This window comes from Diabrotica virgifera, chromosome 8 (assembly GCF_917563875.1).
Source record: "Diabrotica virgifera virgifera chromosome 8, PGI_DIABVI_V3a".
Lineage (NCBI taxonomy): Eukaryota > Metazoa > Arthropoda > Insecta > Coleoptera > Chrysomelidae > Diabrotica > Diabrotica virgifera.
Genome location: NC_065450.1, coordinates 222,210,746 through 222,223,212, shown reverse-complemented (window position 1 = coordinate 222,223,212; position 12,467 = coordinate 222,210,746). Strand labels below are relative to the sequence as shown.

Sequence of the window (12,467 nt, the reverse complement as noted above, 5' to 3'; positions counted from 1 at the left end):
TTAGTGGGGTTATTTTTAATAAAATAGTTTTCACCCCTGAGAAGGGGTGGCATCCACCTCCAGGGTAAAAGCGCACGTTGGCACCATATCAGTTTTGTTTCTTGAGTTATGCTCTAACTACTCACCAATTTTCATGCAAATCGATGGAGGTTTAACAAAATAGAAGGTGAAAACATTTAATGACTGCACCAACTTTCCCCTTTCATCCCTTATTCCTACTTCCTGTATCCACTGAGGTGTCAGCCTGAAAGGGGTCATAGTTATCAATATACAATAGACACATTTCACATGCCAAACTCCATATTACTTATGACGATGATTTCTCGCCTGTAGCTCTCCGTCTATTTATACAAACTACTTATTGTCGCTGTCACAATTTTTGAAAAATACAGGAGTAAAGAAACAAACGCTCATATGGTATTCATTGATCTTGAGAAAGCATATGATAGAGTTCCTCGAGAGATTCTGTGGTGGGCACTCAATAAGAAAGGAGTCCCTGGTGAATATGTAAAGATTGTGAGGGATATGTATGAGGGAGTAACGACAAGTGTTAGGACAGGTGTGGGAGAGACTGATAAATTTCATGTGAAAGTAGGATTGCACCAAGGCTCTGTGCTTAGTCCGTATTTATTCTCATTAGTTTTGGACCAGATAACAGCGAAACTGCAGGGTAACATTCCATGGTGCTTAATGTATGCTGATGATGTAGTGTTAGTAGGAAATAGTGAAAGAGACTTAGAACAAAAACTGGATCAGTGGACATGAGCTCTGGAGGAAAAAGGTTTAAAACTTAGTAGGACAAAGACAGAGTATTTGGAATGTTCATTTAAAGATGGAGTTACTACAAATAAAATGGTATCTTTGGATGGTGAACTGATTGTAAAAAGCAATAGTTTTAAGTACCTGGGATCGGTATTACAGAGTATGGAGATGCATGCAGTCGAATTAGGGCTGGATGGATGCAGTGGAAGGAAGCGAGTGGTGTGTTGTGTGACAGAAAAGTTCCAATGAAGCTAAAAGGAAAATTCTATAAACAGCCATAATACCGGCTATGATGTACGGAACTGAATGTTGGGCAGTGAAAAAGAAAGAGGACAACAAATGCATGTGGCGGAGATGAGAATGTTTAGATGGATGACTGGAGTGACAAGAAAGGATAAAATTAAAAATGAGTATATTAGGGGAAGTCTAGGTATGGCACCAATTGATGCCAAAATGAGAGAGCATAGGTTGAGATGGTTTGGTCATGTTCAATGTCGAGATGTTAATCATCCAATATGAAGACTAGCTGAAGTGCAGATTCCTGGAAGGAGTAGAAGAGGAAGACCAAAGAAGACGTGGGGGAGACGATTAGGCAGGACTTGTTGGTAAAGGGGATTAATATTGTTATGACCCAGGATAGAATTGTGTGGAGAAATGCAATTAGGGAAGCCGACCCCACATAGGGATAAGGCAAAGAGAATGATGATGTACATGTACGGACATACAATAAGTGTGCTTTAAGCCATCTCTATAAATTTTTTCAAATTTAGAATAGCAACAAGGGGAAAATTACGTGCATTCCTTATTGTTTGACTTTTCCTATGGTGTCTTTCAATCCTAGATTATTTATTTATGTATGTTTAATCTCATTGTCATCTTTTTTGTTCCAGTTACAAGCCGCAGTGACTATAGCAAAAGCATCAACAGCAAGTTTAGGTAAGTTTCAGAGGGAATTACCTAAGGAAAAAGAAGCAAGAGGAATATCAGCAATCACACCTGGAGTATCGAGAAAAAGGAAACTGGCACCAGTATCTGGTGACACAGAAAGGAAGGAAACATTAGCCATAGTTGATTCGATTTTGAACAAAAGGCCTAAATTAGACATAGAAAAAGCTGTATCAAGACATGTTAATAATGAAGTTGGAGGGTAAGTGAGATTTACAAAACTTTCTCGTTTTCTCTATATAGTCGAACCCACTTATTAGAATACCGGTTATAGGAATATCCTGCTTTAAGTAATAGACATTTGAGGCCTTGAAACGTTTCTACCAGCCACCAATGATCGTTTATAGGAATACTTTTGCCTGGCACTAAGGCTATTCCAATAAGCAGGTTTGACTGTATATCCAATATTTTTGGTACTTGATAGTTTTGTTCTCTCTTAGACTGTATGATGATTGGTTAAAGCATCTTTTTTGTCTCTTTTTTGTTTATGTTTAAAAATGTTTGAAAGAAAGAACAATTAATGTAAGAGTACTCTTCTTCATCTTCTTAAATCAGGCAAGGCTCATCAGACTCTGGCACTTGATTCTAAGGCCTTTGTACCATACCTTGTTTTTTCCTTAAACCCATTCACTGCCTATCGAAGAGGATGTAACTTGGCTAGGAGCCATTCTGTTGAACGGCACCTGACTGAAGTAGCCATATCACTCGCTGACACGTGAATAGCACCTAACTGAAGTAAACATATCACACGCTGGCATGTGATCGGCAGTGAATGGGTTAAACTCTAAAGTTCTGTGGCCTTAACGAATGTCAACAGTGCTCTTATTGGTAGTTTTAGGATCTCTTCTGGTTGAAATCTCGAATTGACAAGTGAATTCCTGAAACTGAAATGTCCAATCATCATTTCAGTGCTTCTTTTGATTTCTCATTTATTGAAATTCATCAATTTGTTTGGGACTTTTTTATCAATATTCTTTATTATTTTTTTTAGTCTGGATTTGGCCTCGAGTGGTCCTCCATTTCTTTTGATGATTCCTTCTCAGCCATTTCTGAACCTTGTTTTTCGTAGCATCTTTCGTACTAGCTAGTAATGCCACAGAAAGGTTCTTAGCCTTGAAAGGTTTCTCTGGAGCCTTGTTTTGAAACCACATCTGCTTGTTCGTTCCCATGCACCCCCTCATGATCCGGCACCCATATTAAAACCATCTTATTGTTTTTTACCAGGTTGATGCAGTGTAAGAGTGCTGTCAAAACTTTGCCTAACAGTTTTTAAAGATAAACACTCACATTTCTCACTGCTTCTCTAACACTTCTGCTCTCTTATTCGCTGATGATCTTAAATGTTATCAAATCAATAATAATCAAGATGATGCAATATCATTGCAATCAGATTTAGATAATTTAGCCAACTGGTGTCTTGATAATGGGATGGATTTGAATGTCAACAAGTGTCACATTATCCGGTTTTGTCGGAATCATCATTTATCAGTATTTAATTATACCATAAATGATCAATTATTGGATACGGTAGACTCAATTAAAGATTTAGGTGTTGTTCTTGATTCCTCTCTGAGCTTTAACCATCACATCAACAATATTACTCAAAGATCCATGAAAATGCTTGGCTTTGTTAAAAGGACAACTCGTGATTTCACGAACGTGTTCGCTATTAAAATGCTCTATTGTTCTTTAGTCAGGACGCACCTTGACTACTGTTCTCCAGTTTGGTCCCCACATTATTTACACCTCAAGAACAAACTTGATAGTGTTCAACATAATTTTCTTAGATATATTGGGTTCAAAAAACACATCAATTATAATTATACAGATATGGAACGATTTTTGAATATCTCTTCTCTGGATGTCCGTAGGAAGCGTAAAGATCTTACAGTATTGTTTAATATTATCAATGGCATATATTACTGCCCTGAACTCCTTGCTAAAATATTGTTGTTTGTTCCACCACGATCAACAAGACAAATTCAAACCTTTCATATTTCTTTTCATAGATATAATTACTCATATTTTACTTTTGTTCCTAGAACACTAAGACTTGCTGACTCCCTAGGTGACCTTTTACTTTTTGGTAACTCTGTTGATGTTTTTAAGAACCATTTAACCAAATTAAATATTTAGCAATGTCATAACCTTGTTATTTGTTAGTAATTAATGTTTTGTAATTATTTTACTTTGTCATGTCTTTTTAAATGTTTTGTACTCTCTCATTTTATTCTTATATATTCAACACTGTAATTATCAATATCTTATTAATGTATTACCGAATTGGGCTTGCCCGTATAAATAAATAAATAAATAAATTTGTCTGCTTTATTTTTCAGAAGTTCCAATCAAGGAAGATCGGAGAGCAGAAAAAAAAGTAATTCTTCTGCAAAAAACAAGAAACCTAAAGGCAAGGGGGGACAGAGGAAAGGTGGTAAAAGTGGAGGTGGTAGGAAGAGACGCTGATAGTCTTTGTTATTGTTAATGCTGTGTATATAGTTTAGGTAAGTTTACGTGGTTGGGTATATTAAAAGTATTAAGTACATAATATGAATATGTATATTATATTAGCACATATTCTAGGTTGTTCTGTAAAAGACATAAGTCAATTTAGTTAACTTTTCAGGAAAAGCAAAAGAAGAATCGGCATATTTACTATCAATTTTATCCACGGCCAAATAATTTTATTTATTTTATATTACCATATTGACTTGTTTTATTGATAACAAAGTAAAGATATAGTCCTTTATAGTTTTTTTCGACACAAACAATATTTTGACCATTTTTGACTTACTTACTGAGCACCCTAGCATTGTTGTCCACATAAAGCATTTTTTCCTTTACTTACTGAGCACCCTAGCATTGTTGTCCACATAAAGCATTTTTTTCCTGCGGATCCGTTCAAAATGCTTTACTTTTTACTGGTAGATGAAAGTTCTTAGAATTTGCATTTGCAGAAGATGCATTTTCACTATTAAATTGTTGATAATTCACAGTTCACAAAATAATGAAAGGAGTCTTCCTACATGTTTTAGCAGACACGTTAGGTAATATCAGGGTAATAAGATCTGCTGTGCTTATGAACACATTCAGTTGGATGATTGCAGACCCAATCTCTTGCCTGCAAAATAGTATATGTGAAAAAACTGAGTTTTGAGATAAATGACTTTTTGCTCTTTTAGTGTGCCGTTTTGTCATTTATAATGTTAGACAAGTGAAATTTGGAATATAAAAAAAGTATGTTATTATAATAATTGTTACAACAGCAAGTTTTTCAAGCAGTTTTTAGTTTTTTCAAATGTGCTTCTAAAGTGACATATACTGTTTTACCATTTTTCCAGTATACCCAAAGAGTATATAAAAGACTTTATACATATTATATACCGTCAGGGGAAATAAAAATTCCCATTGGTCATACTATGGTAAAAGAGTATATGAAATGTTATACTACTTTACCATTGGAATTGGGACACCGTTTTTATGAAATATGTTACCGTATAACAGCATATACCACATATATCCTGTTTTACCAGTAGAGTTTCAATAAATAGATGATAACACAATACCAGGGATAAGCAGTGTATGACGATGTATGTATACTATTCTGCCTTTGTAGAGTTTGTCGAATATACTGTTTTACCATAGCAGAGACGCAAGTACACGTACTCATATCCTGTTTTACCAGTGTCACATTTTGAAAACTAAATGAGATAGAAATAAACTAAAAATTGCATAAGAAAGAGCGAAAAAAATAACCCAGTTTCAGCGGCAAATTCAAAAATCGATTTTTTCACATATACTGTTTTACCTTTGCAGGCAAGATCTGCTCAATCTTCATTACTATCCTTATAACACTTAGTGTCTTGGGTTTGACAAAAGATTCTGTAATGAATCTTATGCACAGACAACCGGCCCTCCTGGATAATGCCCTGCCGCAATGTTGTCAAAAAGTGGTACAGGAGTCTATCTTATATCTTCTACTATAAGACTATCTATTTTCGCATTAGTGGGAGTGAGTCAGTTGTACGTTCAATTAGAGTACATTCCAATATGATAAAGTTCTTAGAATGGTGCATTTTTAACCTTAAATTGTTGATAATGTAAAAGGTTCTCTGAACTCATTGAAGGAGAGATAAAGGTTTTGATTATCAAGCAGGGTTGGCAAAAACCAAGATTTTTTTAAAAAACCAAAAAAAACAGATTTTTTGGTTTAAACCAGGTTTATTTGATACAAAATATTATAAGTCTAAATACTTTAAAAATGAACAAACTATTTAATAACATAATAGTAATAAACAATGAAAAAATTATTAAGACAACTTTTATTTTTATTTACACACAAAAAATTAATATAACAAAAACATCTTTAAACATAATAATATTCAAATAATTAAGTTTGAAAATACAAAAATATAATTTATTTATCTTTAGTTTCTTCATTTGCGGCAGATGTATTAAAAACTCTAAATAAAAACACCAGTTTGGTTTTTTTCTTAATAAAACTACTTCGTTTAAACTAGTTTGTTTTCTTAAAAAAGAATGTGTGTGTGTACTTTGTACGCATGTAAGAAGTTATACTTCTATTATATGATTTCAACGCAATAAATATACTTTCAACAGGTTATTTGTATTTTATTTCAAGATTAAACTAATTTTTACTTATTAGTTTCCAAAAATTTTTATTAAAGCAATACCAAAAATAAAAAAAATAGAAAACACGGATTCGAATTGGGGACCTCTCGATCTCCGGTCACAAGCTGTACCACTGACCTATACTCCCTTTGCTTTGACAGGTTACAAGATTTCTCATACATACTGACAAATTTAATAGACCAAGTGAAGTATAAAAAAATACTTTTAATATACTTACTATTATTATAAAATATCTTATTCACGAGGAGGACAAATCCAAAGACACGAACATTATAATAAATATATTTACTAAAAACACTAATAATATATTCTTTTCACGCACACCTTATTTACTCTATATAAAGATGTAGCGACTAATAACCATACTGTCGGTGTGCGCATGCGCCAGGGAATGTAAAAATTCACCCTCGTGCCTAAAGAAGTATAACTTCAAAAAACCAGTTGGTTTAAACCAACTTTTCAAGCATGTTGGTTTAAACCTGCCAACCCTGTTATCAAGGTCCATAAAACTCAAGAAGCTTGTCAAATACTTGGTCAGATCAAGTCCTCAATAGGGTACTGTTTTCTTTTAGTTGGCTGGGCTATTATTGGCATTCACAGCTTTCAATTTTGGTGACTATAATAATCATTCAAAAGAATATTATACAGTTTGTCAAACCCAGAAGCTAGTTTAAAAATATTAAAATCGTCATGTGGCGTTATGGCGATTGTAAGATTTTCAAACTTGTTCCTATGTTTGATAAAGTGTAAGTCTGAATTATTTCATTCGCTGTGCCAACACAGTTTTGAAAACAAATTATTTTTACAATTTTTCAAAAAGGAAACACTTCACTCAAAGAACTAAATAAAAATATTTGTTTTCGTAAATATATTAATGAATATAAAAAATAAAGAATGAAGAAATTTAAGGATGGTCCCAACCAAGTTGGGGATCTGACGCAACTGCCATATAGATTAGGGCTCCTTGTCCTGGCAAAGGTTTAACAGCAATGTAAGTGCGATTGTCTTGGGACCATTTGCTGGTAAATGTCAGTTCTTGTTTTTCATCATCTTCCTGGAAAGGATAACAATATTATGAGTTTGTGAAGATTGTGGGAAACATGTATGAGGGAGTAAGAACTAGTGTTAGGACAGGTGTGGGAGAGACTGTAAAATTTAATTTGCGACAGAGCTCAATGCTTAGTTTTTATTTATTCTCATTAGTGTTGGATCAGTTGACAAAGAAACTACAGGGTAACATACCTTTGTGCTTAATGTATACTGATGATGTAGTGTTAGTAGGAAATACTGAAAGAGAATTAGAACAAAAACTGGAACAGTGGAAACAAGCTCTTGAGGAAAAATATTTAAACCTTCATCATCATCATCTTTGGTTCAACAAAAATGTCCAACCCCCTAATCATCGGAGGATTATTTCTTGGGCTATTGTTTGCCATGATCCTGCTTCCCAATGGATTTGGTTATCACGATCTCCCACAGAGTTGCTCAAGATAGAAACTTATGGAAAAATGTAATTAGAAATCATGATATAGTATACTCTGTTTTTAAACCAGGAGTAATTTAAATTTGGCGCTCCGTAATGCTAATTTGTAATTGGTCCAATCGCAAGCAAGTTTACTCCACTGTTATAAAATTTTGACACTAGACATTTGTCAAATTTTGACACTATTGGCATTTTATAGGTTAATTAAGTGATATCGGCGATTTTTGTTTTCCGTTATTCCTTTAATTTTTAGATTTTTAGTATTCGTAAACTTTTATATAAAAAAAATCAGTTGCTTTTAGTACTCTTTAGTGACTTATTAGTATAATATAATATTTCGTCGGTGATGTGACAATACCTCAGAGAGATTTCAAACTTTTTAGGGTCACTGCCTGTTTTCATATGATATTTTTTGACTTGTTTTGTAGTCAATTCAACTACCTATTTACTACAAAGCAAGTACAAACTCGCATATGAAAACAGGAAGTGACCCTAAAAAAAGAATGTGTGTGTACTTTTGTACGCACGTAAGAAGTTATACTTCTATTATATGATTATATGATTATAAACGAAATTAATATACTTTTTATTTATATTTTATTTAAATATTAAAATAATTTATACTTACTACTTCTCAAACATTTTTATTAAAACAGTGCCAAAAATTAAAATAATAAAAGAATAAAACACACACAAACACATTAAAAATGCCACAAATGATTTCTGAACATTAATTGTCGGAAATTTTTTTAACTAAATATAGTCCGTTCTTTAACGGTAAAATATTGCAAAACCTCTAAATTTTAAAGAACCGCTTGGATTGACATGAAATTTGGCATACACATAGCTAATAAGTCAAAGAAAAAAAGTGATATTGTGCCGATATGTGCTTTTGCCCTGGGGGTGATTTTCACCCCCTCTTGGGGGTGAAAAAATTTTCGTCCAAAAAAGTCAGGAAATGGATAAACTGGCTAATTTTAAGTAACTTTTGTTCTATAGAGTTTTTTCACTAAGTCAATACTTTTCGAGTTATTTGGCAGTGAATATGTTCATTTTTTCAACAAAATAACCACGCTTTTGGACGGTTTTTCGCAAATAACTCAAATAGTAAGTATTTTGTCAGAAAAACGTTCTTAGCAAAAATATAGCCTGTAAAAAAATGGTGTATATATCATGTCTCTACACCTAGTAGAAGCAGAGTTATAGCTAATGAAAAATAGGTTCATATTCGTTAAATTCCAAATGGAATCCTTTAACGTGAAATAACCAAAAATGAAGCATATTTCGGGGAAAACTTATTACAACTTATTTAAAGTGTTTAAAACAAGCTTCATTTTTGTTTTATAAAAAAATTTCTAGCATCAAAATTAAACAAGTTACGCTCAAAATAAAGTTAGTCCCTTTTGGTTTTGGTAAAAAAATCGAGAAAATCACCTCCTAATTAGTATCTTAAATGAACTTATTCGTTACGACTTCACAAGTTTCTTGACTCGTGTATATATTGTTTATATGATCTGTAAGTTTCATCGGTTCAAAGTCCTTATTATTAAAAGGGCTGTAGTTAAAAGTGGTTGAACGAATCACTGATCACGAATGTATGCAAATTTAGAAACACCAAATCTTAACCAATTTTTGTCTAACAGAAAAACAAAAAAATACATGATATTCAAAAAATCAAATCTGACTTTTTTGTTTTCGAGATCTTTGGTATCTCTAACAATTTTTAAGTTATTTTGAAAAAAAGCATATTTTTCAAAATTTAAATTTTTAAAAATTTTACTTTGAAACCAAATTTTTTCAAAAATAAGCACTTTGAATCGATGAAACTTACATATCATATAAACACAACATAAGTAAAATAATTTGTGGAGCGGTAACGATTAATTTCATTTAAGTTGCTAATTAGGGGGTGGTTTTCCCGATTTTTTTTTTTTGCAAAACAAAAGGGACCAACTTTATTTTGAGCGTAACTTGCTTAAATTTAATGCTAGAAACTTTTTGTAAAAACAGAAATAAAGCTTTTTTTAAACACTTTAAAAAAGTTATAATGGGTTTTCCCCAAAAGTGCTTAATTTTTTGGATATTTCACGTCGAAATATTCTATTTGAAATTTGGTGAATATGAATCTATTTTTCATTGGCTATAACTCTCGTTCTACAAGATCCAGAGACCTAACGCGTACACCATTTTTTTTTACTTTTGTATAGGCTATATTTTTGCTAAGAACGTTTTTTTCGACAAAATACTTACTTTTTGAGTTATTTGCGAAAAACCGTCTAAAAATGTGGTTATTTTGTTGAAAAATTAACATATTCACAAGCAAATAACTCGAAAAGTGTTGACTTGGCGAAAAAGCTCTATAGAACAAAAGTTACTTAAACTTAGTCAGTTTACTTATTTCCAGACTTATTTTGGACATATATTTTTTCACCCCCAAAAGGGGGTGAAAGTCACCCCCAGGGCAAAAGCACACATCGGCACAATATCACTTTTTTCTTTGACATGTAAGCTATACGTATGCCAAATTTCATGTCAATCCAAGCGGTTCTTTAAAATTTAGAGCGAAAACCATGAATGAATGGACTAATACGTATTTTCTGAAAATAAAATTATATAATAAATATACTTGGGATTCGAACCAACTTACCAGCGCTCCCGTTATTGGCGTTGTATTGGGGTTCACTCGCATTAAACGCTTCGCCACGGAGACAGTGTGTCATTATGTGCGAAGATCGACAATATTGATAGAAATTTTGATGGTAATCAAATTATGTAAATAAAAGTATTACATACTATGTATCAATATAACGACTAATAAATTTCGCAATCACTTGCATCGTGCTATGTTCAAATATCATAACAAAATTTGATCAACTATTTTTAAAACACTTACCAGTGTGAGATTCTTTAGCTTTGAATAAGCGAGATCGTAGATCGTCCCGGTTGATTGTTGTTATCCACAGTTCTCTACGCTTTCAAGCTAATAGGTTATTTATCAGTAATTTTGCGGCACTCATACTAGTCACAGTTTGATGGGCTTTCACATTGGCATGCAACAATCATCTCTTCTATGTTAATAAGTCCAAAAATATAATATGAAAACTATTTAAAAAGGCAGTATAACCATTAACTAACTTTTTGTTTGTTGTTTCTCTTCCTACAAATTTTAAAACGCAACAACCAAACCACAGTCCCACAGCTGCCATATTGGATAATTTTTGTCATGTCATTTGAACATCCAATCAGAACAAAGTTGTAATGCGACTGCGCCGGGATCAAAGGTTTTAATCCCATTAAAATTCACCCTCATATCGCGCGTAAAGAAGTATAACTTCAAAAAGTTTGAAGTCTCTGTTACAAAAGTCATGAAAAAGCAGATAGGAATTATTGTCACATCACCGACGATTTGTGGATTACCATCGAAGGCTACTCACATAACGTCATCAGAAACCAAATTGACTACCTTCTCATCTGCAAACGATACCGAAATTCCATAAAATCAGTAAAATCATACCCTGGAGCTGATGTGAGATCAGATCACTACCCAGTTGTAGGAAGGTTTAGAATTAATCTAAAGAAGCCTGTTGTTAAAACTAAAGTAGAGACGATACAAGTATCTCGTTTGAGAGATCCATCAACAAAAGTGCAAGTCACACTAAAAATTAAAGAAGAGCTCACCAAAATAGAAATTATTCCTACTGAAGATGCGAACAGGAAATGGCATATGTTAAAAGATGCTCTTATCCGCACATGTGAGACAACACTAACACCTAAACTAATTAAGAATAAAAATGAATGGATGACCGAGGAGATTCTAAATCTCATGGAAGCAAGGCGAAACCAAAGACAAAAACATGTATAATATTATACACACAAATAAGGAAAAAGATCAGAGAGGCAAAGGAAAGATGGTATACAGAGATTGAACAGTTGGTAAACATGATAACTTAAACCTTCATAAGGAAATTAGAGAAATAACAGGTACTAATATTAAGAAAAAATCAAACATACTGCTGGATAAAAACGGCAAAATAATCATAGACGTCAGTGAAAGGCTTAAAAGATGGCAGGAATATATTCAAGAGCTATTTAAAGACGAACGGACTGAGATAGTACTAGAGCAGGAAAAGTTCGACAACGGCCCAGACATAACAGAAGATGAGGTATTAGAGGCGATAAAGCGAACAAAGAACAACAAGGCAACAGGTCCTGACCAAATACCTGTAGGCATAATACGGTTAATAGAAGAACAGCAAATTGGAATATTGGTCGACTTATTTAATACAATATACAGTACAGGAATCATTCCCATAGATTGGCTGCTGTCAACGTTCATAACACTGCTAAAAAAACCAAATGCAAAAGAATGCCAAGACCACCGGATAATATTTTTAAAAATTATGCACCGAAGAATATATAACAAACTTGAGCAGGACAAAAGCGACACGCAATTTGGATTTAGAAATGCAATGGGAACGAGGGAAGCCCTGTTCGCTGTAAATGTACTTGTGCAAAGGTGCATGGATGTTAATCAGCCAGTATATATGTGTTTCTTGGATTACAACAAAGCCTTCGATAAGGTCATACATAACCGCCTTATTGAATTACTTGAAAAGAAAAACTT

At 33.2% G+C, this 12,467-nt stretch overlaps 2 protein-coding genes across 2 annotated transcripts in view; one reads left to right on the top strand and one right to left on the bottom strand.

The window, feature by feature from the left end:
* The window catches only part of LOC114341884 (ribosome biogenesis regulatory protein homolog), a 62,278-nt gene that overhangs the window by 18,134 nt on the left and 31,677 nt on the right, over nucleotides 1-12,467 (top strand). Inside the window, exons 3-4 of the mRNA XM_028292696.2 lie at nucleotides 1,653-1,909; nucleotides 4,047-4,211. Coding sequence (XP_028148497.1) covers nucleotides 1,653-1,909; nucleotides 4,047-4,173 — 384 coding nt within the window. The 3' untranslated portion in view covers nucleotides 4,174-4,211. The remainder of the gene's footprint in view (nucleotides 1-1,652; nucleotides 1,910-4,046; nucleotides 4,212-12,467) is intronic.
* The window catches only part of LOC114341959 (uncharacterized), a 50,210-nt gene continuing 44,944 nt past the window's right edge, over nucleotides 7,202-12,467 (bottom strand). The window contains exon 3 of the mRNA XM_028292770.2: nucleotides 7,202-7,414. Coding sequence (XP_028148571.1) covers nucleotides 7,265-7,414 — 150 coding nt within the window. The 3' untranslated portion in view covers nucleotides 7,202-7,264. The remainder of the gene's footprint in view (nucleotides 7,415-12,467) is intronic.